This window comes from Scomber scombrus, chromosome 6, assembly GCF_963691925.1.
Source record: "Scomber scombrus chromosome 6, fScoSco1.1, whole genome shotgun sequence".
NCBI classification, from domain to species: Eukaryota; Metazoa; Chordata; class Actinopteri; order Scombriformes; family Scombridae; genus Scomber; species Scomber scombrus.
The window spans coordinates 20,273,090-20,300,386 of record NC_084975.1 but is presented as its reverse complement, the minus strand read 5'-3'; the positions used below and the strand labels follow the sequence as shown (position 1 = coordinate 20,300,386).

The following is a 27,297-nucleotide window of genomic DNA, read 5'->3' as shown; positions in this document are numbered from 1 at the left end:
GAGCTGCGGAGGTGGGGGATGAGGGAGAGTTGCCATTGACAACTCAGAGACCTCCAAAGTGACCATCTGAAAATGAAAAAAAGAGAAAACTTATTAAGAGAGAAGGGTCCAGGGGAGCCCATGGGGCTAAATCTGTCACAGCTTTTCAAGAGATAGACAAGGCCAGTTCATGACTCCAGCGACTATAGCTTATAAATGGCTTCTACAGTTGACCTAATGAAGAATGGTGGGTCTGTTAAAAGTGCGAGGAGTTGGGGTTTAATCTGTAGAAGAAGAAAAAAATACACAACCTGCCTTCCCAGCTGTGAATGAATCATACAGCGCAGGACAATGGAAAGTATATTGAAGTCGTCGTGGGTGAGATCTAAGCTTTGCTGACTCAAGAGGAGTCCTCAGCATACACTGCATGTCAAATCTGCTGCACAGATGAAAAATAAACATGAAGATAAAAAAGAGAAAGGGAAGGCAGTCAGAGATGAGTAGGAAGCAGAGTCAGAGTGCAAGTGTTTGATGGGCAGCATCAGCAAAGAAATGTGGGAATTACATTCCTCCAGATTCTTTATGCCAAGTATTTAATGGAGTGGGCGTAGAGGTTGGTGCTAAACAAAAACCCTCTATGTTATTTTTTTTATCACACTTACCGAATGAACATGTGTGTGCATTTGTGTCAAATGCAGGAAGCGGGAGGAGGGCAAGAAGGGATCAGGGTACAGTTGTACAACGATCAAAACCGCACATGTTTTTTGTTTCCTACATGTGTTTTCTCTCCCAATTATGCTCGAAACTTTGAGTCACACACAAAAGAGGAGAAAAAAACCCCATCCTTCTCCTCATTGACGATAGGAGGTGGGTGGAAGGTGGGGGGGTAAACCTTTTTTTCCAAAGTAGGGCCTCATGCTTTTTATGTTTGGTATTGTTTGTGTGCATTTCCTCCTATAGCTTGGACAGGCTGTGCATGGAGGGCAGGAAAAAAGACAGCAGCCCGACAGCCTTTGATGCTCATGTTTTATGGTCCCATGTCAACGCATTGTCTGTTAAGTCCTTTTGTTGTCTTTCTGCCTAATTAAGACCTCAGAGCGACTTGTTGACTCCACAAAGACCCTTGTTTGGGGAGTGGGAGGGTGGTGTGTATTTCTGTGTTGATGTTCGTGTGGGTGTGTCTGATTTGACTGGGACATAGCTTGAGAGAAATGTTCACAACAGCACACATACGCACAGATTAACCCTACATACAAAAGCATAGGCTTTGACACAAGAATGGACTCATTCATTTTTTTGTTTGAAGGCCGTTAAAGTGGAGAATAATTTATCTTTAGCTGGAGTCACACTCAAAGTACTAGCAAAGAGTACAAACACATTTGCAAACACATTCTGTGCTCCAAACAAGTGCAGTGTGTGTGTATGTAGAAGTGGGAATGTGACCCAACCAACATTTTATGTTCAGCATTTTTGCTTGCTTACATTTTGAGAAGCAAGCGATTCTTTTTCGGTTCCCTTTTCATTTCTGTCATCTTCCTCTCAAGCTTTCCAACAAGAATCTGGTGACGTCAGTTTGCGGTTAATCCACCTTCACAGCAGATACACTGCACACATGCACGCACACACGCACGCACGCACGCACGCACGCACGCACGCACGCACGCACGCACGCACGCACGCACGCACGCACACACACACACACACACACACACACACACACACACCATCCTGCGGCTTACCGGCTTAACTTTGATGTTTCTGATACCAACAGATGGCTGAAAGGTCACCTGTCTCTGAGACATACTGTACATGAAATACAAGACAGAGAACAGGGCACAATAATAAGGAGCAACTAAAAACCCTGTTCACCTGGTGGACCACTGCTTTTATTTATTTGTTTATTGAATAAATACATTGAGGTAATAATGCTTCCTGTGTTTGTATTAACAACCATATCTTAATAACCATAACAACCATTTATTGGGTTTTTTTTTTGCTTTTTTTAAAAAACATTTAATACACTGAAATTTACAGTAGCAAGCATAGTGGTTAACACAGATGTACTGGGCTGCAACATCTCTTAACACTTGCACTGATTGATGTGCCTTCAGACTCCTGAAACTAAGATTTTTCTTAGTCTTCATCTTAACCACACGCACACTTGGAAAGCTATCTTTTTAGCCAAAGTGGTTCAGGGTGATTCATCAGAAAGTATTTCATTTATAAAAGCCCTAAGAAAAAGACAAGGGCAGAGAAAGAGTTTAAATATTTCTTGCACACACTTCAGTTCCAAAGTTGGGGTTGTCCATCTGTGACACACCAGTGTTTGTGTGTCTGCAATCCCTCGGATCAATGAAATCCACTCAGTCAACACAGTTTCCATTCCTGTTTTCTCATGATCTATTTTCAATAGCACACATCATCAAAACATGCATCTGTCACACACTTACAGTAACATCCAAAGACATGTTTCAGCATTTTCTGATAAATAAACCTAATGAGCACCAGTCCACTGCACACAAGAGTGCCTCTGTGAAAAAACAAACACAAGTGCATACCATACAGTCACTATGGTATGCGAGTATGTGTTTGTGTGTGTTGTTTGCATCCAGTGGTTTCTGTTCCAGTGTTTAGCTCCGTACCAGTGGGTTTTCCTTTGTGTTGACACAGATGTGCTGCTTTGAGCCATGGGACATGTTTTTTAGGACTCCTCTTAATGCAAACTGAGTCTGTTTTTCTTCTTGCTTCACTTTGCACAAAGTTTAATCTGTGTTGATAAATACATTATAAGGTAAAAGTGTACATTTGGGTACATGCATACCTGTTGCTCTGTGTATGCTCTCCTGTAAGGGCCACACATGTTTTGTTGCTGCACACATTGTCCATCTATCCTGAAACGCAACAAGGGCTAATTAGACTTGTCAAAAACAAGCCACTTCTCAGTTTACAGTAAAGAAATATCTGTAGGCTTAACCATCAGAGTTTGTTTTGTTTTTGTTTTGTTTTCTGTCTTTCTCGCACAGGTTGTCCCATGCCCAGAGATCAGCTGTAAAAGTCCTCCGCAGAATGCAGTACTTTGTGGCCAGGACGAAATTTCAGGTAAGCAATAAAAGGAGGAGAGAAACACAACAGAGCAAAATAGAGCAAGCAAGTGGGAGATACAGAGATAAAGAGGGAGAGAGATTGGGAGTGAGAGAAGTGTGTGTTGTGCGTGCAGTTATACAGGAAGAGGAGGGAGAGCCCCGAGAGAATATATCAGCTGCAGTGCTGCTGTGCATGTGTGTGTGTATGTCTGTGCGTGTTTGTGTCTAAATGCCTGAAACTTGCACCTGCATGTCTTTTTTGTGTGTACTTCAGTTCAAGCATAGTATCATGGGAACTCTACTAACCTGTCTCTGGGGCTACAGTAGGAATTCACTTACTGTACTGTACTGCATATACAAACAAACACAACTGCTTGCAAAATCTACACACGCACGCACGCACGCACACACACACACACACACACACACACAGCATGACTTGGCCTCACATAGCACTGAAGTCAGCAGAATGCAGTGAAAAAGTTTTGTGTTGCAAAATGCTTCAGTTAAAAAAAACATATAATGTTTGAGGTACTTTGGCCATCATTTTCATGCTACATGTTATTGAAGAATTGTTCCTATATTCTTACCGTTTCTAAGTGTTCTATATGTTTTCAATTATGGCTTAAGTGATTTCAGCTGCACAGGCTAAACTCTGTATACCAAGGATACCCTAAAGAGTTCACTGGGTTCCTTCTGATGCTGCTGGTATCAGCGTCACACTAAACAAAGCTGTGAAAGGACCTTAACACAATCACTTTCTACATGACCATGCACTTGTCAGTGCACGCACGCATACACAAACACACACACACAATGAGTTAACAATGAACCCTTTGCACCCAAGGGGGTTGGGGATGTTTTCGGGGACCAGGCAACAGCAGCCCTGGTTGACAATGGCTTTTGTGTCCCTGTGTGTGTGTGTTTGTGTTGTTTGTGCATGTATGGATCCACAGCAAGCGCGGAAGCCCTATGACGTGCGGGACGTGATCGAGCAATATTCCCAGGGCCACCTCAACATGATGGTGCGCATCAAGGAGCTGCAGAGAAGGTGCTGTCACAGTCTTTTCAACTTTGTTTCATGCTCTTTTTGCCTTTCTTTTTGACTTTTTTGTCTCTTTCCTGGTGTCCATTTTATTATTATTATGTTGGATACTACCCAATAGTTAGAAGAAGGGAGAAGTAGTTGTGTCAGAAAACAAAGCATATAATCTCTTTTCAGGACAAAATAAATCAAGTTAAATCTTCATTTGGACATTTTTCAATTGGCACAATATAGCACACAGCTGTGACGCATTACACCATACCATAGAGAATTGTGTTTCCATTACAGAAATCGATTGCTGAATCACCTGCTGACATTCTTCATACAAGCAGGGCTACAGTGTGATTTGTCCTGCGTTAATCTAAATCAAGTTTTAACTGCCACAGTCATGAAAACAGCAGGAAAGGAGATGGCTCCATTACAAATGTATCTACAGAGCTTTCAGTAATTTTGCAGCTTCAACAGTTTCTGTCAGCTGGACCTTTATCATACTCCTGCAGCACAGTATCTTGCTGCCTTAACATTTTTTCTTACAGATAGGAGCCTCACTGGTTTCTGATTTGCTACACCTTGTCTTGCCCTGTTGAGCTGTAATGAAGTCCAGTCATCAGTAAAGTAAAACCTCTCGCCCCCTTCCCATATAGTTTTTCAATGTTTTTTTTTCCTAGTGATTTTCATACCTCGAACCACACAGCCTAAGCCATGAAGGAGGTCAGTTAGGTAATAAATTGGGTCACACTTATGTAAGCATATCACCTGGACCTCATAACACCTTTTGCAGTAATTTGGTTGAATCATGGTGAGGCAATGTAACACTGAAACCAGCAGGTCAACCCTGATCTGTCTGTACCATAAGTCAAGAAAAGGTTGACTGTTTAATTATGTAATGTTATTTATAAATATAGTGATGCAAATCTTCAATATAAAGACTCTGATAATCACAATTATAGTAAAGCCTACAGTGTTTCTCATAAAAATCTAAACTATTCACCGTTTTTTGTTTTGTTTTTTGGGTAACCCTGGGAAAGGCTAATAATACCAAACTGAACATTTAATCAAAGGAAATACATCACATCTGTCTTCTTCGAAAACACCTCAATAAATTAATGGAATGAATGGTTCACTGATATAAAAGAAAGATAATTGAAGACATGTGACTGCTGTGATACAAATTTACTCCTAATTTAAGGTGATGAAAAGAACAAACAGTCCACATGTTGAAGTGAAACCTCTTGCAACTCTCATTGCTTATTTTCAAAGCTTGACATCTCAAAACAGAACATTGCATTCATTTATTCATCCTGTTAAAACCTGCATGTGGGGTTTTCCCAAAAGCATTGATATATAAATACTGTTCAAGCTGACGCCATTTGTTTAATTTTTATTGGCGCTATAAATTGGCTTACATTATTTTACGAGATGAATTTAAGTGCTGTTTACTCAACTGAATCTCCCCTGTATCTAGCCAGTGCTTTTACCTTGCATAAACTAATTTCCTCTGTCTGTTCCCCCAGGCTGGACGGTACACTGGGGAAGCCAGGAATGTTTCTCCCAGGTAAACACACAACCAGTCCAACAGTCTAGATCTGATAGACAGCCATCACTCCACACTTCATCGCTGTGTTTAACACACACATACATAAAGTGTGCCAGACTAAATAGCTCAAAGAGGTCCCTGATATGTGTGTATATGTCTTTGGATGTGGGTATGTTTACATACATGTTTCCACATTTGCAAAAACCTATATATATAAGCACTTTTGTAGGCTGCTGCCCCCGCGACCCGACCCCGGATAAAGTGGCAAGAAGATGAGATGATGAGACAAATTATGAATTTATCATTTATTGTTAGCTAATTAACTGGCTATGTATAGTCAAATTTATTTTGTTTTTGAAATAATCAGAACTTAGTGAATTTTAATATTTTAATATAATTTTATTTAAAATTATATTTGATTGCATTGTGTGGATAAAATCAACATCAACACTGTTGTACAAGTTGTTATTACTTGAATTGTAGAAATAATACTACTTGTATCTTTGATGAATGCAAAAAAAGGTTAGGTTAACTACTCCTAGCAACCACAGGACAGATATGCCACTGTCTACTGATCAGGCAAAATAACCACCCTTCCCAATAAGAAATCAGCTAATATGAACCCAATGTCAAGCTGAATCCATAAAATGAAACAAAATGTCTCAATTAACTACCACTAATGCGTTTTATAAGATTTAATTCACAGTTTATTGTCATTAATGATGGCTAGTATAAAGTGAACCGCAGTTTGTTTACATATTAATCTAAACAACCTGGAAACAAGTTTGCATTGCCAACACACCCCACCACTACCCACCTTCCTTCCTTTCCTCCCTTTCTCCTTCCTTTGGTCAAGTTCCCAGGTGCTTTGTAAACATCTCTTGGCTGACCCTGACAACTAACATGGTTAACCATTCGGCCAGTTGGACCAACGATTGAATTAAGAAAACAGCTCAGCAGCTCTGTGCTTTCCAACATTGCACACTCTCCAGGGCATACACACAGTCCACACACATAATTCATACACACATATACTGTACACAAACAGCATAAATGCTTATACTTTCAATTGGAATCACATCTGTGAAATAACCATTGTAGAGATTTGTATTTCCAAAAGAAAATCCTGTGTTGCTTATGCAAAGTCAGGGATATAGCAGAGGGTTAACCCACATAAATCTTACCCAGCTTTACATCTCAGGATTTACTCTTGTTTTTAGGCTTACTTAACTCTTCTTCTTCTACTGTATACAATACACTAGGGACCATAAACTGCCTTACTGACCCCTACCCAGAAAGCAGCAGAAAATGAATGAATAGATGGTTTCACTAAGAATGATGAGCCTTCAGGGGTCATAAATGAGAGTGTTATGTTTGTAGTGTGTGCGTGAGCGTACATTAATTGATTTGAGTGTGACCAATGCACTTTTCTGCATCTGTTTTTGTGTCTGTGCGATTACCACCGAGAAATTGGGTAATAAATTTATGTCATCAAGGCAGATGTATTTATATTATATATGGTAACTGAATGTTTGTATGTATGTGTGTGTGTAACTATTTGATTTTTTTGGTTTCTTTCTTCATTTGCCAGGAAAAGGCGAAGATAAAGAACACCCAACTATTGGGGCGCGACTGATTAGGCTTGAAGATAAGGTAGGCACACTCCTGGCACTTAGTGTGTGTGTTTTGTCTGCACGAGTAAGAGAGATAAACTGATTAGATTATCCATGCTGTTCATAAGCCGAGGTGTATGTATGAATGCATCCCTGTGTTTGTGTATACTACTTGAGTGTTACTAACGCATGTTGTGGAATCTTTTTTTCTATGACTCAAAGTTTATTGAATCTTAGATTTGACCGTGTTGTTTCTGGGTGCATTAATGGTGTACTTACATATTTTTTCATTTTGTTTTCTTCTTTCTAACTTCCATTTGGGGCTGTGTAATTTTAATGATTTTCCATGACTATTCTAGGTAGATTGGTTGGTGACAATTCTTGGATTTTTATGTTTCCAAATGGGAATATTAGAGTACCAGATGCATTAGGGGTGCTAAAGAGAAAATCCTTTATGCAGTGAGCATAGCCAATAGGCGACAGCTGTGTTATGAAGCTGACGGGTGTAACTAGGCGTGTCTTCTGTCATAGAGGAACATTGACAACGTGATACCGGCATGATGCCTACTCAAATGCCATTTCCCCTGCGTGGATGGTTGTACGAGTTGAACTAGTTTGTGTATGTGTCTGCCTGCCTGTCTTTCTGTCTGTATGTCTTTCCATGTACAAATCATAGGGTATGATATGTGTGTGTGAGTTTTGGTACGTGGCTACATCTGTTGTCTGTTTGTCCGACTGGTGGCATCACTGGAAAGTGGAATTATGTTTAGGGATTTGGAAAGGTTTGGAAATGTGCACTCCAGCATGTGTTTTCATAAAACTGGTGTTTATAATTGAATATTAAACATGTAGTCAAGTTTTTCTCACATCTAACAGTGAATGAAAACAGCTCCTATACAATAGAACAATGCATTCTGTAGCCACTTCTTTTCTATTCTAAGTCAGCCAGCTCAGGATTTCCCCCACTTTGCCTTAACATTCACCTTCCCATCTCTGCACGCTCATCAACACTGATGTTCTCTGTTTGCAAGCAGTTACTGTTCTCAGGCGCCTTTGTTACCGAGTGAGGAGTAATGATCTTGAACCAATGTACGCTCCGAGCCTGAAGACCTCCCTCAGTGATTGAGTTACGGCTCATTTGCTTTGGGCTACATGTTGCGATCACAATCTCCTGATTGGAAACATAAACCTGCATTCAGAAGTACCTCACCTACCTAAGAGTTCTCTCCCTCTCTGTTTCTCTCTTTTCCATTTTTCTCTTTCCTGCTCTCCCCACTCTGCTTTGACATAAGGGAAAAGGAAACTGAGAGGTGGATAATTGTCAAATCAGCAGAAACATGCTGATGCAGGCTGCTTTTCCTCCTAAACAATGTGGAACAAATCACTATTCCTCCACTAAAAGCTGCATTTGCATGCATTGCTGCAACAAGCATCTTCTTAGAGTGAAACACAAGAACAGCAGCAGAAACTTGTGATTGCCAGAGCAGCCCATCTTTCATAATTACTATTTTCCTCGCCTCAGCGCCAGCCCCCCTTCCCCTCTTTCCTTTCTAGTCGTGTGAACCTCTTGTTTTGATGGTTCTGACGGGCCAACACACCTGTTATATGGAAAAGGGGGCTTCCCTTTTCCCTCAGACAGCAGGTGGATGAACCCGTCGACCCTTGGGCACATTCCCTGGTCCTTCTCCAGATAACTGTGCACCCTTTAGCTCCGGTAGCACCTCACAGATATTACTGTCCACTCTAGATAAGTTAAATATCTCAGTTTTACATGATGATGATTTACAATGATTTACACTCATGGTCAGATCCCCACAAGTGAATAGAATAATCTTGGTTGTAATACAACATGGAAAGTATGATGCAGCAGCCAAAGGTAACACTTAAATTAAATAAAATTATGTCACAATCATCGTAGTTTACAGCATAGGCACGATGAGATAAAAGGTTTGGTGTTGTAGCCTCAGATGTATAGGGTGCTTGAGTTCAGTGGTCATTGCAAGTTGTCTGAATCTCCAGCCCTGTCACTTTTGTTTGTCTCGCATCACTGCATGTATTTCATTACGTTTTGTCGATTCTGCATTGCGTCACCTCTCGCCTGTTGCTCATAATAGTAAACCTAATCGCACACAAAGCAAAACCCTGGTGTCACAGTTGAATCACTTCTGAATAGGATCTTTCCCAACAGCCCCAAGAAATTATTCATCAACTCTGTGCCCTAATGTTTGTGTGTGTGGGTTTGTGTGTGCACAAGAGTGTGTTCCCATGCCTTTCTCAGTACTCACACTTGGTCTGCCTCCAGCTACTTTTTTTTTTTTGACAAATTCCCACTTTCTACTCCCCTATTCCCTGTAAAACACCAGACATCGACCACTCTGACTGCACTTTATGCTGCAGCTGAGTAAGTAAGATAGAATCATTTTCTTGTCCAACTTTTGTCAGCACATCACTTGTAGATGAATTTATCTTTTAGGCTGAAGGGGGCTCAGGCATTGTGTGTCCTGTACAGGGTTAGACAGTGATTTATCACACACAGACAAAGACACACATGGGTCTACACACACATAGACTCACATACACATGAGCATAGAGTTGATTAATCACCAATGTGTCTAACCCCACACTTTCAAGATTGAATTCTCCATGAGCGACTTGGAAACGAAGATGGATGGCACTCAGTGACAGTGTGTTATCTTTCTGTCAGACACACTCGATGAAAAATACCCAAACGACAAGCTCAAACAGTGGCCAGTGTCTCTGGGCTTCAGCGTGGCCTTTCAGAAAAGAGCTTCCTGCATGCTTTAGGATGAAGACACCCTACTGCTTGTGGTAAATCTCTCCCACTTTTATAGGAACAGGATTTTTTCTTCCAGCAACAAAGGCAAGGACATCGCGTCAACATGCTGTTTACATCGCTTGTAAAATGTCTGTTTGAAATACAAACGTATGCTTTTTTTTAGTCTGATCCTATTTCTTTCATAGGTTTAACAATATTGTGAAGTGTTGCAAGCCCAGAGCAACCCAACATCGCAAAACTGAAATTAGTGTGTAAAGCTGAAGGCAGCCTTTTATTAAACAGGGAAATTTTGCTGAAAAAAAAGTTTTTCACATGGTTGAAAAAATATGATTCCAAGGAAAAAGGGTTGTTTTTGGTCTGATCTAGACCCAATAATGGAACAGTTATTTGATTATAGGTTAGTTATTCAAATGTTGAAATATTAAATAACTTTGTCAGAATATAGTAAAATTAAAATAAATCTGATATAAATTTATGACAAATTTTGGTAGATTTCTCTCTTTACTTTTGTTTACTAATTCACTTGAAATGAAGTCTGTGTGAAAACTGAAGTTTCGGATGTGTTGACTGGTTGTTGAGTTATCATTTACTAATTTAGACTTTCATTGAGGTGAATGCATATTTTCAAAACAAATGTCTTGTGAGATCACTTAACAGCATGAAGAAAAAAGGTTTAAGGAAAAACTCTTCTTTCTCACATTTAAACCAAGGATGCTATTAATGCACATGTAAAATGTTGTCCTTCATAATTCAGTCATCAAAGTGGTATTCACTTTTATTTCACACTTGGTCTAAAACCATCAACAATGTCTAGCAAGGGAAACACTCTTTAATGTGCCCCCAGACTTGCACAGACATGCCTCTGCCAAGCACATTATTATTTGCGTTGCTCTAAGTACACTACATGGACCATATATCACACTCTCTCTGTGGTTAACCTCACTCTGCTATATTAGGACAAATATACTGTGCCATGTATGTCACGGTTATATCATATCTATTAGCAGTAGGCGTATGCAGAAGAATGTATGCTCTGACCTTAATAGCATCTCAATTAGGTAAGTATGCTGTAAATTACAGTAAGGCCAAATACTGGGAATACTTGAGGGCCGAGACAGAGTGTTGTGTTTGTTAGGAGTCCATCTGTAAGGCATTTAGGGCCCCTTGTCTCTAAAAGCATGGCTTTGAGGGGGGCAGAAGTGTGTGTGTGTGTATGTGTGTGTATGTTTAGACTGGTCTGATCTAGACCCAATACTGGGCCTTGGAGATGAAGGCCTGGTAAACACTCACTCATATGTATATATATATTTATACATTTGACCTTATACAAAAAAATACAATTGGACATCCAAGCACACGTCAATATATAAATGAAATCACATAAAACACAGGGGTGTCTCAACTCAGGTCAGCTTAGCAGTGAAACAGCAAACACGAACAGCTCTATGATCTCTTCAGCCAGTCCAGGTCTGGGGCTGAATGTCTCGAGGGGAGAGCAGAGGAGTAAAAAGCTTGTGGAGGCTTAAATATAATGATTTGCAATATGTGCATCAATAAATGTATCATATCCAGTCATGTTTGCCTCAATTTTTGATATGTGTGACCACAAGAAGTTCAGCCCACATCAATAGGAACTATTACTGTAGTTATTTTTTAGTGGAGTGAATATTCTCTGTGGCTATAGTTGCTGTTATTTTCTCTACAAAAAGCTTTAATTTTACGATCACAACAGAATTAATGCGAAGGAATTAAAGACTAGAGGATATTTGTTTCTAACTGAAACAAAGTAATACTGTAATAATCAGAACAGCATGTTGTAGACCACATAGAGAAATATAAAAGTTTTAAAGAGATTTTTAAATACTTCAGACATGAAAGATGCTTTAGAGTTGAGTGATGTTCCTGCTGTTCTTAGGTCAAGCTCAATTGAATTTTAGCGAGAAAGGATTGTTTTTCAGTCTAGTTAAGTTCACTGGAAGGATTCAGAAGATTTAAAGCTACAGGAGGCATCTTTAATCTTTTTTGGACCTTAATGAAAAATGGTTGGTCTACCAAACACACTAGTTTGCGATTGCTGTATAAAAAGGAATGAAAGAGACAAAGAATAACATCACGCGGCCTATTTCTAACTGTTATGGAAAAGTATTCGTTTGTAATTTTGTTTGGATATTGAGATCATTTCAGTTCATTGTATTTTATTTGGGTACAAACAATCTCAGTTAGGGGATGATTTAACTATTTCATACTGCCGCCTCAGAGTTATAAGACAGATCTAATTTTCATCAAATTATTGTTAACAGGGCAGAAGTAAACAATATTTCATGATAAAACATTAAAATGACCCTAAAAGTTGTACCCCGGACAGACACATTTCAGTGTTGTCAGTCAAACCTGTACATGTCCCTCCTCCTTCCCTTTCCATGGGTCACTGGTGTCATTATGTTCTCATTCATCTACCTTTCTGCATTCCCCAATTCTCTCTCTATTTCCTTCTGTAATTACTGGGATGGTCAAAGTGACCCACTGTCTCCTTTCCTGCCCTTCTGCTAGAAAGTTTTATGGTCGCTTGCCAGGCTGCTGCCATCCCCACTCTCCTTATGCATCAATAGCTTGTCTCTCTAGTTCTCTGTTTCTCCTTTCTGTTTGTCTTTTTGTGCGGACACCACTCTGTCTTTCTCTAACCTCCCCTTTGCTCCTATTCCCAGCACCTCTCTGCCCTGAGAGCACCCTGTGTGTTGTTGGGGTATGTTTTGATATATGTGTGTATTTGGCCGCAGCGTGCTCTGCAGGGAGCCGGACTAACCGGGCTGGTCTAAACAAAGAGAGGAAACTTGGCAAAGGAAGTGCACACGCACACACGCACACACACACACACACACACACACACACACACACACACACACACACACACACACACACACACACACACACACACACACACACACACACACACACAGACAAATACTGAAAAACACAGCTTTAGTGCAGCAGCCGTACTCTTGCTGCCCTGTACTGCGGACTAGCACATACAGAATCTTCCTGCATGTCTGGACTTGGCCTGCGATAGCTGCAGCACAGAACAACCTAACACTTCCTCCTGTTTTTCCTTGCTGATTAAATCTTGGTTCTCTGAATCCTGTCTAGGCTTCTTTGCACTGCCACTGATTGTACAAGTCTGGCAATGGAAGATGTAAATCTGTGCAAATATGCTGGTGCAGCGTTATATCAGGCAAGATGGCAATAAAAGGAAAATGTCTTTTTATCCTTAAGGGGAAGTTTCCCTGTCACCGTTCCCCTTCCACAGGGAGGACAGGGGCCATTGTTCTCTACAAAACAGTACCCTTTGGGGCTGATGAGCCCCTAGACATTTTAACAGGGAGAATGCATTAAGCAATTAAGTCATGTTCAGACTGACATAAACACTGCATCATAAAGGCAGCATGTGCATTCAGTTCAAGTGGCTCAGATGCAGAGAAGTCCTGCAAGTAACCACGTGGTTGCCAAGCAAAACAGTTGAACTTATCTCAACCATTGTTACAAATGAATGCAAAATCATGTGATCACTGATCTAAACCTTTGGAGAAGATGGAGTGTATGTAATGTACATTTTGTTTGATGTCGTTTTATATGTGATGTCATGTTTGTACATTTTGCATTGTCATAATTGTATTGTTTTAAATTGTTTGTGTTTTTGTATTGAACTGTATTGTTTTTAATATCTTCCTGCCCAGGGACCACAGATGTAAATTAGCTTTATGCTAACTCTGGCCCAATGGTTGTGTTGTGCATGGCCTCTGTTAAATTAACTAATAACCTAAACTAAATTAAACCCAACATCACACTGTGTCTGCCATTTAAAAATATGCAAGAATACATTTCAGGTAGAACGCCCTCTAACATGAACAGCATAATCATTCTCTTTACCTCATCATTGTTGTGGCTAAGGATAAAATGAGGTCAATATGATAACGGTTCAAAGTTTTTAATCCTATCTCATTGGACTATAACTAACTGCACTAACTGTTGGGCAGTGTTTCGCGGTCAGATAAATCTCCAAACATCCAATATCACATTTCATCTTTTCACTGGTACCTATAGCAACACACCCACACCAACGCAACCCCTTGTGGTTTTCTAACACAGTACTTTTTGCTATTTTAGGTCTGAACATAGTCCTATGTCTATTCCAGCAGCAGTCTTTTCACTCACTGGACAACCCTGCTGTGCCAAGCAGAACTGGTCTTTCTCACGTCGACACTTCCCACTGTTGATGTGGTATCTTCATAGTGTTGTGAACTCGATAGCATGCAACGAGTGGTGTGCTGCTGTGAGTTAGATAGTGAACCAGGAGCGGTGTGCTGTTTGTAGTGCAGCCCAGCAGTAAATCATGTTTCGGCAGTGCGCTGGGGATGCAGCCCCTGGCAGCTCCCAGACGGCCTTTGGCTCTGGCTCCCTTCTCTTAGCGCCACTCTCTAATTTCAGAGCCGGGACCCTGCCTACTACTGTGTCTTTACCACATTCCCACAAACCAGAGACGGACAGTCTGCCTGCATGTCTGGCTGCTTGCTCTCCATCTCGCAGTCTCTCTCTCCCTTTCTATCTCTCTCTGCCTTTGTGTCTCTCTATCACTCGTTCACTCTCACTCCCAGTTTTTTGCCTGCTGTCACAGACTCTCTCCTTTTCTGTGGCTCTTGGTCTCTCATTCTACGAGCCTGTCTTTCTCCTTTCCTCTGTCTCTGTCTGGTTCTGCGAGTTCAGGATTATAGGTCTGCAGTCTCACTCAGCATCTAAATCATGTTGTACACTGCCACTGTCTCTCATCAGCTCTCTCTCATAGTCTCTCTCTGCATCTCTCTAGCACCCACTGTGGGCTTTCTCCTTGGCTGTAAATACCCGTGCTACATTTCCACTTTAATTGCCCAAGCTTTGCAGGGCCCTGGGACATATTTTTTGCACATATATTTTATTGTCTTGGCCAAATGCCCCCACTACTTTCAGTTGGACTTGACCACTAATATACTCAGCATGGACCAGTTCATTATCAGCATGGAGGTGTGAGCTTATTTAAGAAGGTTATGAAGAGGTCAATATATAGTTCATGAAACAGGGGTCTGTGTTTTATTGGGACCTGTAGGCTTGCTAATACACAGTGCTAAGTAGCCCTGGTGCCACTGGACTGTTGAGTGCTATTAAATCAGTCTACTGTATGGAACAGTAAACCAGTTGTGAATAACGCCACGCTGTGTAAATTACTCCAGAGACCAGGAGTGTAAATGTCACAGCAGTTAAGTCAAGCTGGTACTTGGGGAACATGTAATGAGAAATGTGTACAGATATAAAATACTGGATGTATGCCTGCTTGTGTGTTTTATGAAGATGTGTATCTCTGCTATTAAACTAACATGCCGCTATTAAATACAATAAATCTGTAAATAAAAGCTGTTGTAAGTGAAACATGGCTTTAGATCAACGTAGTCTGATGCATTCCTGTTAAGCCTGTTGTTTCTCCTGTACATGGGCTAGTTTAACATCATGTCAGACCCTGATTCTGGCACATGCCTGGGGTTGGACATCAAACTCAATACTTGTTGAGCACTGATAAAAATGTGTCGGTAGAAATGCTTATTCAGATTTTTGTTTGTCTTAACTGCTGAGTTTTGACAGTATTATATTGAGGCAAACATTTTGTTTGACTAGGAGGTTTGGCCTTTTTAATGATAAAAGCTAGCTGTATAATTACATGTTTATAATGTTTATATTCCTCAGAGTAAAATATTGAAATGTATAATTTTGGTATCAGCTCCAAGGCCCTGTTTATTATATTGCAACAATATTGAAAATCTGCAATGACACCAATAATAACGATAATAATGATAATAATAATAATAATAATAATAATAATGATGATACTACTACTACTACTACTACTACTACTAATAATAATAATAATAATAATAATAACAATAATAATAACAATAATAATAATAATAATAATAATAATAATAATAATAATAATAATAATAATAATAATAATAATAAAATTTAGCATTTAGTCTTTTTTTTTTTTTCGCAAAGTGACTAACAAGCAGGCAAGAAAATCAAGCATTAGAGGACAGTAACTCAGAGAGAGCCGTGGTACAAATTCTAAAGTAGCTGACTGGGTACAAGTGCAACGAGAAAGAATGTTAGACAAGAGTTTATTAAAATAAACTCTTGTCTATTCTATTTTTTTTTCTATTTAAAAAAAAATAATCCTAATCAAAGTAAGAAACAACTGGAGTAGACAAATGCACAAGGAATACCATAAACCACAATAATATAGCGCTATAATCAACACATTTCTAAAAGACTAAAGGGCAGCAGATCATATGAAGCTGGGTAGCTCAATCAACTATCGCAGAAACACTTATAGATAGCAGAACAAGATTAGATATAAAATTAAGTTAATTTTAGTATTGTATCAGGGTGTTTTGCCAGGCTTATCCCTTCAGCTCATGGAATGATTTTAAATAGCTGTTACTAATGCAGGCGTGTTTATGGCTGTGTAAAGAGTTGACTTGGCCACTTGTGGTTCAAACCTTGGACCTATGGCACTCTGTGCCCAGACACATCCCTCAGGCAATGGTAGAGTTCCTAGTGCCTATAGTAAATCAAGGTATGTGTATGTGCACACCTATGTGTATGCCTGACTTGCTCCATCCATTCTACGCCAAGTCACCTGTCATCTCCCATTTGCTTTAATGGCGTCAGGTTGTTGCAAAACACTTAACAAGCTTGTCAGTATTCCATAGTGAGTTTTTTTTTTTTCATGGTAAATGACTTTTTATGGGTATATAATGGTGGGTGTTTTTCTATAGCTCTGGGTCCTGTGTTTCCCTGTAGAACAATTAAAGTGACACACCTTTCAATTGTGTGCAATTAACTTTGTAGTCCACACATGATACAGGCCTTGCCTAGTCTCATTCCTTACAATGGATAATATCAGGAGGCTGTTATTTGAGGCTGAATCAGTGAATAGCCCTATGGTTTGGAGCTACCTATTTTCAGAACCATCGAAAATGGTCCCCCACCATGTGTGTGTCTATTTTGCAGCTATTGTCCAATGGTATGGCTGCAGGCAATGTAGTTTATCCTGTCTCATGTGTTGTAGATAGAGTTGAATAGTTTTAGCTGAGACTTTTATTGCCTTTGCTGGTATATTTAGGCTAAAAATGGAAATTTCACATAATGACACTGTCAAAGAAAATAGAACGCTTTGTTTTGTAATCGTAATTCATTGATTAGATGCTGATGCAATGCAGATAACTCTTCCAGGGGATTAGTGGCTCTGCTTCCCATAGTGCTGTCAGGGGAGGTGGTAATCTTACTGGCAAAAAGTACAAGAAGCCCTTGTAATAAGAAGCATAATTTTCATTGTCTGCTGTGGTTCAGTAGGGATGTTGCTTGCCTTGAAAGCGTTGTGCTGCAAAACTGAGAGTGACAGATTAATTCAGGGTAAGACAGATAAGGCCCTTTGTTGTGCCTGAGTCAGTCACCCTGCCTATTCGCTTGCTAAGGACTTTTATTCCAGAAATGTTTCATTATGGGCCCAGTGGGAACAAAAGTAACATCAACAGTGCTGTGATGCAATGTATTTTATGGGAGGGTTCACATTTGTTTGTATCTTGCGCTTGTACAAACATGCAGTATGTGGGAGATGCACAACACATCCCTGCCACTGGTTTTATGCTACTCCACTGATTGAGAGGTCTTGGCAGTAACATGCAAAGGTGCATATAGGACTGCAACCTAGCCAACAAAGATTCAAACAATTCATAATTCAAAATAGATAAAAAAAAAGTGGGATAAATAAAATGTGTTTCATGTGGAGAAACAATGTACTGAACACATTTGTTGTGACAGGCAACAACATGGAAATGTTCACAAACATATATTCAGATCAGCTGATTCTGTACGCATAGTAGACAGCAGAATACATCAGTTTACTATCATTCCAGTTGTTCTTAGGAACAGACACAGACGCATAGATAGAGACAGAGAAGCAGATAGAGCGAGAGACAGACATTAGTCTAGGGATCTCGATACTGTACGTCTCCTCCATGACATACTGCCAAGGAAGAGGGAGGCCAGGAGTGTCTGAGCTGAAGCTTGTCTGATAAGCAGAGCAGATAAAGGGCTGCAGTGAACCTTAGACAGAGACAAATACAGAGAGAGAAGGCCAAGCTGACTGAGATACGTATGTCTCTTCATTCACACACAAGGAGGGGTCGTTAGAAAAGACCAAAAAGGATTGGAGCGTCTGGACCAAAGTCAGAGTGATGAGGGATAGATAAGACTCACTGCTGTATCTTATGTTCTCACAGATCCTCGACAGAGGGAGTTTGATCAAATAGTCACATTAACTCACTAAATTAACATAGGAGTTGCTCTAAAAATCACATACATATATCAAAGTACTATTTTGGCCAGTAAAATTACTTATATTTGTCATATTTTGCATCATTTAAAACTGCAAAAATTCATTACTGTTTTATAATACATCTCTTCTCTAGAAATAAAGCAAATGAATCTCAGCAGGCCTGCACACACATAGACAGAATACACATACACACATCAAGTGCGCACAGGGGCAGCTTGTGGTGAGAAGTGAACATGGACAGGTCAGTGTCAACCAAGAGGTCATTCTCACCAGTCCACCACTGGCCAAACAGCTTGTGTCTGGGGGTCAAAGGTCATCTCAGCAGGCCTGGTCATTAGAGCACAATGGAGCCCATTCTCTCCGTGTGTGCAACTGTGTGTCTTGTCTTGTCAGTTTGTCTCAGCTGACAAGAGGTTGTGCACGGGAGAGAGAGAGAGAAAGAGAGAGAGAGAGAGAGAGAGAGAGAGAGAGAGAGAGAGAGAGAGAGAGAGAAAGAGAGAGAGAGAGAGAGAGAGAGAGAGAGAGAGAGAGAGAGAGAGAGAGTGAGAGAGAGAGAGGGTGAAAGAGAGAGAGAAAGAGAGAGAGAGAGAGAGAGAGAGAGAGAGAGAGAGAGAGAGAGAGAGAGAGAGAGAGAGAGAGAGAGAGAGAGAGAGGTGAAGAGGGAAGCGACAAGTTTCCTCTGGACAGAAGAGGGTGAGAAGGCACTTGAGAGCAGAGGAATTGTGTGTGTGTGTGTGTGTGTGTGTGTGTGTGTGTGTGTGTGTGTGTGTGTGTGTGTGTTTGTGTTACTGTGGGTTGTATTGAATTTTGCAGAAAGGCAAGGGAGAAGTGTGTATGTGCATGTGGCTATTTTTGACTTAAAATCAAAAGTAAGCCTGTGTGTGTGTGTGTGTGTGTGTGTGTGTGTGTGTGTGTGTGTGTGTGTGTGTGTGTGTGTGTGTGTGTGTGTGTGTGTGTGTGTGTGTGGAGCTCCCTTGCTTGGCTCACTCAGCACCTTGACATTGGCACTGGGCCTCTGTGGAGATCTGCTGCCTCAGCTGGATTGCTGTCCTCCCTTTTCCCCCTGACCCCTCTTTCCCTCCATCACTCACCCCCCCAACTCCTGCTTTACTCCCACCTCCACTCCAGGCCTTTCCAGCTGCCCTCATCCAGGGGAGAAGAGCTTAAATCACTCCCTTCTCTCTGCCTCTCCAAGGGTTTCCTTCCCCCTACACACTGTCCCTCCCTCTCTGATAGTGTCAAAGAGGGGGGATGGGCTGTGACTGTTGACTTGGGACTACTGTGGGAACGCAGGTGCTCTGTGTGTGCATGCACTGGTTGGCCCTCCCTGGGCTCACCAGGCAACTTGGTGTCTGTTGTCTGTCACACCAGCCATTCAGACTGTGCTGTCATTGGTATGACAGCATGCCATGGCAGATGGCCAAAGTATCAAAACAATCTCTTCTTAGCTCTCACGCAACTTAGGTTTTAGTGGATAATTGGGTTCTGGTTTATGTTGTTATTGGTTGGGCTGCACTAACATTAATAATCTGTTGATTGTCTTTTGATTTATTGTGTATTTTATAAACTGCTGCTTCTTTTCTCCGAGCCCTTAACCCACAAATAGCAGCAAAGAGCATGTTTCTGCTTAGTAAATGACTTTTAAATGATATGACAACCAGCCAATCAATTAATTGATTAATCAGTTAATTGTTTCTGCTTTATTTTTCATATTTGTAGTTCCTTAGTTCCTTTTTAGACTTTTTGGATGCATTATTCTGCAGAATACAAATGCATGAACTTTAAACAGACAGGACTATATGCAACAACAAGTTTATTTCTGCTGTTAACAAATGAAATTAAAAAGTAAACAATCATTAAAGGATAAGGCTGGCGATATTCTATATTTTTCTTACCGTAAACAAATCTCATGTGCAGATCCAAACCAACAATGAACTCATCCTACTGACAAGTACTGTATAAGTGTATCCAAAGTCTGATATATTGTGTTCCTCTGTGCTGCAGTTTTTTTCAAGAAGTATTAAAAATGTGTCACTGAAAACTATAACAAATTTCCAGTGTCATCCTCTAATGTATTTCTACTATACCATCAGTTATTTTAAGATTTTAAAAAAGCCTACTGGACTTATTTTACACTTACTTGTACAAATGAAGAGAACATTTCTAAAAACAGAGTGTACTGTTCCTTTAAACCAGTGTGATAAGGGGTATTTGCCAGTGGAGGCATTTGACAATGACAACCTTGACAGTCTTTGTAGCCTTATCTCCTCAGCCAAACAATGACAGATGGTATCTGTTGCAAGTTGCAAGCCGTCCTGTCAAGGTGCACAATAAGTCCTCCTTCCCCATACCACATTCCCACTACAACTGTAAACAAAATGCACAGCAGGCGTGGTCATACCACTAGACAATGTTTTGCACAAGTTTCTTGAGAACAACCCACCCACCCCCTCAAGCTTTTCTCCATATTCATCTTCTTCTTTGTTTCGTCTTCTCTCTTTTTTCTTTTTTCTTTTTTTCTTCTGTTCTTCCATTCCTTCTTTTGTCTTTCTTTTTCTTCTTCCCTCCCGCTCCCTCTCTCCTCTCGACCGTTGAGGTTAACCACCACTTGTATTACACTGCATTACAACTCATCAACAATATGCCGGGCAGAAAGAAAAACAACCCACACTTGTTGTCCTCTCTCTCCCTCTCCCTTACTCTCTCTGACTCTCTTCTTCTCTCTTTTGCTAAATCACAAAACAAGCGGGCCAAAAACAGTGAATTGCCTAGAAACCCAATATGGACTCCACCCTGGAGATTACACGGTCAACTCAGCCAGCCTGCACTAGAATAACAGCCTGGCCTGCTCACTCTCCCCTGCCCAGTGTGTGTGTGTGTGTGTGTGTGTGTGTGTGTGTGTGTGTGTGCAGGCATCTCCAAGTACTTTACCTTCTCTACGAATGTCCGAACATATGTGTGCACATGTGCATGCATATATGTATTTTGTGGGTTTAAGCATACCTGTATGCTGTATAAAAGATTATTGTCAAGCTACTGTGTACAGTTGAGTAGACATGTGTGTGCTTGTGTGTGCTTGTGTGTGTATACATGTGAGTTTCTTCGTCATATGGGCCTGGGTTTACCTCAGGTTTCAGAAATGAGTCATTCTTCATCAGCTGTTACACAGGAATGTGTTGTACTACAAACTGTATTGTCTGTTGTCACACATGACGCATCTACGCTTCATGCCAATTCACACCTGTCAACAACAATCACTTCATACTGAAAAGGCAGCTGTATCTTTCCTTTTCTCTGTTGTAAACTTTATATATACCGGGATCAAAATAGCAATATGATATATTGAGTAAAATGTTGATTGTAATAAACCACTTCAGGGTGCTCAAGGTGTGTGCCCGGCAGCTGGCAACAGCATTCCAGCACCTCTTGAGCCTCTCCCTGATGGTGAAAATGGTGCCCCAGCTCAGGAAGACCTACACTGTCCTGGTCCAAGAAGAGACGTCCCAGTACTCTTAATGACTACAGGTTAGTTACTCTGAGATCACACAGCATGAAGATCTTTGACAGACTGGTCCTGCAGCATTTAAAGCCCCTGGCAAGTGAGGCCACGCAGCACTGTGTAAGTCATATTCTTCGACTTCTCCATCACTTTCAACACCATGCAGCCACTCCAGCTAGCTGAGAAGCTAAATAAGATGATTATGGACTACCTCAGACTACAGTACATCAGACTGCAGAGCAGCCTATCAGAAGAGCTGGTGAGAAACACCAACACCCCCCAAGGAACTTTGCTGCCACCATTCCTGTTCAACCTCCACACCTCCAAGTTATGCTACTCACGCGCCACCTACGGAGGTTCTCACCGCCATTGTCAGCAACATCAAAGATGGAAATCAACTCAACATCCAACACCATCTGAGGGGAGGGTGTGGAAGTGGTGACACCTACAAGTTCCATGGAGTACACATGAAAGATAATCTGGACTGACAACACTGAGGTTCTCCACAAGAAGGGACAGAGAAAGCTGCTCTTCCTTGGAAGTGTTGTTTTACCAGTCTTTAATAATCAGTGTCCTCTTCTATTCCATGGTATGTTGGGGGTTAACATCAACACAAAGGATGCCAAACTGAACAAGCAGGTGAGGAAGGCTAGCTCCATAGTTGGAGCTGAACTGGACAGTCAGGAGGTGGTTGCGTAAGGATGAGGAGATAGCTGTTCCAGTGCAGATATCTAGGGACAGCAGCTCAGTGTTTTACTTTATCTTTATTTGTATTATTATCTTATCTTATGTATGCAACAGATGATTATTCACTGGATAATTATGGCAGTGTTATTGCAGATTATGTAACACTGACCTATATACCACTTTAAAACTGCATGCAAATGTACAGTTAGTCTAGTAAGTTTATTCAATTAGATGTTTGGCAACACACTTACTTTTACAATGGGTCATACAAGTTGTAATATTTTACTTCCACTAAATAACCCTAAAAAAAGAAATACAAGGACAACAAAGAGTCACACCATTAGTTTATCAGATACTGGACCAAAGTGACCTCAGTGTAAGTGCTTCCTGATACATTTTGTTTTATCGATTGTTGACCCTGATCCCAAAGAAAGCTCTCATTGAACTCTATGTTTGTGATATTCTTAATTTAAATCCTTGATTCAACATAAAATATATTGGAACTGATTTGATAAACGTGCAGAATATTGTGGGATGGTCATGGTAACAAGATGCGGGCAATGCAATAAGTGGCATCACTGATTATATTTGAATCAGTTATTTGTCAATAACCTGCTTTTTGATTAAGAAAATGGAGGTTGGCCTTGTACCCTGTTTTATGTATTAGAATTGTGTAACTTTATGAAAATATATTTTGGTTAATCTAGCATAGTTAAGAAAAAGATATGTGTCTCAAAATTACAAGTTAATTTATAAATGACCTGTACTTAGACAGATTTGGACATGGCAGTAGATTTGAAACAAGGTATTACATTTAGTATTAATGAGGTTTATTCAGACTCAATCAGAAAGTGTATTTTATTCAACTAAGAAAAATCATTATCACTGACAACTTGGGCCTTGTATAGAAATTCATGATACAATGAATACATGCAACTGCAATTATTTAATAAATGCTATGCACCTAATGCTTTTCATGTTTTAATAGCATTCACAAATCATTGTAATAATAATCTGTTAACAGTGGTTAAATTCACTTTTTCAAACTGTGTTTAACTCACGCATAAAGGTCACATGTTAAGAGTCTATGACAATCAATACATTTTACGTCTCAGCATCTAGCATGTATAAAGTTGAAATAGGGGGAAAAGTCTATTTTGATTTGGGTTTCTGAGATTATACTGCCCGTAGTTTAGAAAGCTGGATCCAATCTGAGGCTAGTCAGGCTGTGGTGATCGAGGCTTCTCTAATGCTAGGTCTGTAGGTCTGCAACGCCTGACTCTGGCCTACAACTGGGGCAGAGTGGCTGATTGTTTCCAGCCATGATGGAGGTAATGAGGGGGTGGTGGTCATCATGATACACACAGAAACACACATAGAGAGACACACACACACAAACTGACCTATAAGTGAATATTCATACACGCATGTACTTGTGCATGTGCGTGTTTTAAGCCACAGCCCATTGGCTCTCTCTACAGACCACAGGGTCACTGTGCTATAGTTGCTCATTAGTGGTCACCTCTACTGGAGGACACACACTCATACACACCCTCACGCGCACACACACACACACACACACACACACACACACACACACACACACATATATATATACAAACACTCACCACCAGCTTTGCACATGCAGATTTACCACACACACCTTCACGTAAATCCACTCATCCAGCTCACAGTATTGTGTTTGATGCACGCCATGTTAGCAGCCTTAAAGTGAAACCACATGCAGCTCAGTTCAAGCAGATCTGCTAAATCTCTGTCAAAAGGTGGCTGAGTCATGCCTGTATTAAGTGTACAATCACACATGTGTGGTTGGTGTATCACAAGATCTAGTGTGACAGGCCTCGAGGAGAAAAGCTGACAAACACATACACAAATATCCATGCTCTTACACCAGTGCACACGCGCTCACACACAGACACACTTGATGTCACAATAGTCTGGTAACAGAGGCATGTGGGGAAGTAAACATCTTTTTTTTTTAAACAGCATGTGTTAATGAGATGTGTCACATTTACAGTGAACAGTTTTACAGTGAAGATTATAATAACTTAAACTAAAAAAGTCAAAGACACATTATACATGAAATGCTTCAAGTTGTGTTGATTAAATTTAGACACGCACTACTCCCCTGGTTGTTCCAGTGAGCATCATACTGATAGTGAAACTCTGCTGATATGTTCAGGTTTTAAAATAAACCACTTCTACTACCACTTTCTTTCAGACTGAGCTCTTCAATGTAAAGTCTTTAATGATAGACCTCAAGCTCTCAGTTAAGCTGTATCTCACTTTGTGACACTTTAAAGCACTGCCATGAAATTGAGTGTGAATAGTATGGTAACATAGGATCACATTTTCCCACGCTTAAGCAGTCGTATGTTAAGATTTTCCCATAGTTTTCGCCCAAAATTTCCAAATCTAGTTTGACAAGAGAAGCTTGTTCTTCAGGTCTTTGGTTACTGAGGTCCCTGATACACAAAGCTAACAGTCTGCTGTCCAGTTGAGTGGAGGTAGCTGACCATTGGCAAAGCGTCTGTCACGGTTTCCACCAGTTGATCCTTTCCAGTGTTTACTTCCAAAATACTTTTTGGACATTTTGGGCTTTATTTGATAGTAGCATCAACATCAGCAGTATGAGAAAGCAAAAACTCCTCCTCTATTCGTTTAAATGGCATTACTGTGTCAGTGCACTGGGGGTGTCAATGCAAAGGGGAAAAACACGTTTTCTAGCAAACACATTGCACCTGGCTGAACTTTTGCTGAAACACAACGTGACAATCAAATACATGCAAGTGCACATTCCTGGTAGATTATTAAAAGGTTGTTGCTTTGATAACCTTCCACTGCATTAAAATTCTCCCTCATAGCAGTAGTAGTAGAGAGGAATACATATGTCAGAGGTCACCTGGTTAGGTTCAAAATGGGCAGGTTGCATTTACATGTTACACACTATGGACTCCTAGGCCACCAGGATGGCCAGTGATTTCACCAATTTAGTCTACTTTTCACCTTTGTCTATTGTTTTATTCTTCTGCAAGCATAGCAATGCCAGTGCAAAGCAAAATAACAAGTAATTTCCTCTGATGCAGGTGGAGGACATATGTTCATGTTGGTGGTCAGCTGGTCATCATCTCTAGTCATTAGTGTGTGTTCAAGTGCAACAGCTTTACAAAAGATGTGATGTTGTTTAAAGCTTTTGATCATTCAACCTTTGGTGCTTTCAAAGAGAGTGACTGGACACAACCAGCAAAGCAGGTAATCTCCTGTCCCTACAGCTCCAGTCTAACAGGTTACTCATTCACCAGCCACGCGAACACTTGCTCTACATCAGTGGCTTGTGCTCCTCTGTCATGAACATTTATTGTGGCATAAAAACTTACTAGTGTGTGGGGTGGTTGTGGTGGAAAGTTTAAAATATCATCCTACGTTATTGCCTTGGGTAAAATATTAAACAGGACAGAGCACTAAAACAGCTTAATATGAAAGTAATATAGTGATTAACCTAGTACCAGCCTTCAATGTTTGAAGGCTTTAAGTGAAAAAAAAAGGTTTAAAGGAAAAATAGAAGCACGGCCATATAACACAGAAATAGACTTCCTAATCTTATCCATTAACTATGGTTGTATGTTTTTCAGGCTGGATGAGTGTCAAAGTAGGGTTTTATTTTAACAATTGTTATTCAGTTACTGGTGTTAGGTGTCTCAACCAGTCGTTTTCTCAGTTCATAAAGCACACAGCAGCAGCTTTAAGAAAACAGGGAGTGGGCTAATTGTTTAAAAACATTACTCACAAGGGGGTATGAAGGAATGGAACAACCACAACACCAGTCTGTCAATAACCAGATGGTTATATTTAAAAATAATACCTACTGATAACAATTAATAAGAACATTTAAACAAGTTGACACCACAACATGAACCACAACATGTGGAAATGAACACATCATGGCACATAGCTCCTGGCACAGTAAAATAGGATGACGGCATGTCATCCTAAATATTTTCTTTACAGCACAGGCCCCAATTAGTCATTCCTTTAAATCTTTCAGCCCATGTCATTATGTGTGTCAGTGCTTGAGTCCATCTTGCACAGCAATCAGCCCTTTTCACTGGGATGGAAAGCTCATTTGGGCCTCGTAGGAATGACTGAAATTCCCAGTCCCACTGTGGTTGTGAGGGTAGAGGAGTCTGGAGAGCTGGGATGTACCAGATGGGATGCTTTTCCGATAGATGTAAGCATTACGTAGCACCAGGGTGTGGTTTATAAGCACATGACTGTGGCTGCTGATCAAGGTCTGTATTATATATGGGTAAATCATTGACATGTTTTGTAGCTGGTGTAACCTCCTTTGCATTAGAGGTGGCTTTTGAAGGGAAGAGGACGGAGAAGAATTACATTATTATAATTACATACATAATGATAATTACATTATTGAACGTGTACGTTAAACAAAAAATCATAATAATTAAAAAAATATTTTTATCCTCAAACTTTATCTTCCTACCCTAGATATGGGACTTTTATTTAATATCATTGCAGGTGCAAGCATTTTAAGCGACCGTACAAGCACACTATTAATCCACACACAGATTTGCATCGAGCCTGACATTAAGTTTGCTC

At 40.4% G+C, this 27,297-nt stretch overlaps 1 protein-coding gene across 1 annotated transcript in view; it reads left to right on the top strand.

Annotated features, from left to right (window-relative positions):
• kcnq1.2 (potassium voltage-gated channel, KQT-like subfamily, member 1.2) overlaps positions 1–27,297 on the top strand; it is a 163,014-nt gene that overhangs the window by 99,125 nt on the left and 36,592 nt on the right. The window contains exons 15-18 of the mRNA XM_062421039.1: positions 3,003–3,078; positions 4,019–4,113; positions 5,622–5,662; positions 7,236–7,297. Coding sequence (XP_062277023.1) covers positions 3,003–3,078; positions 4,019–4,113; positions 5,622–5,662; positions 7,236–7,297 — 274 coding nt within the window. The remainder of the gene's footprint in view (positions 1–3,002; positions 3,079–4,018; positions 4,114–5,621; positions 5,663–7,235; positions 7,298–27,297) is intronic.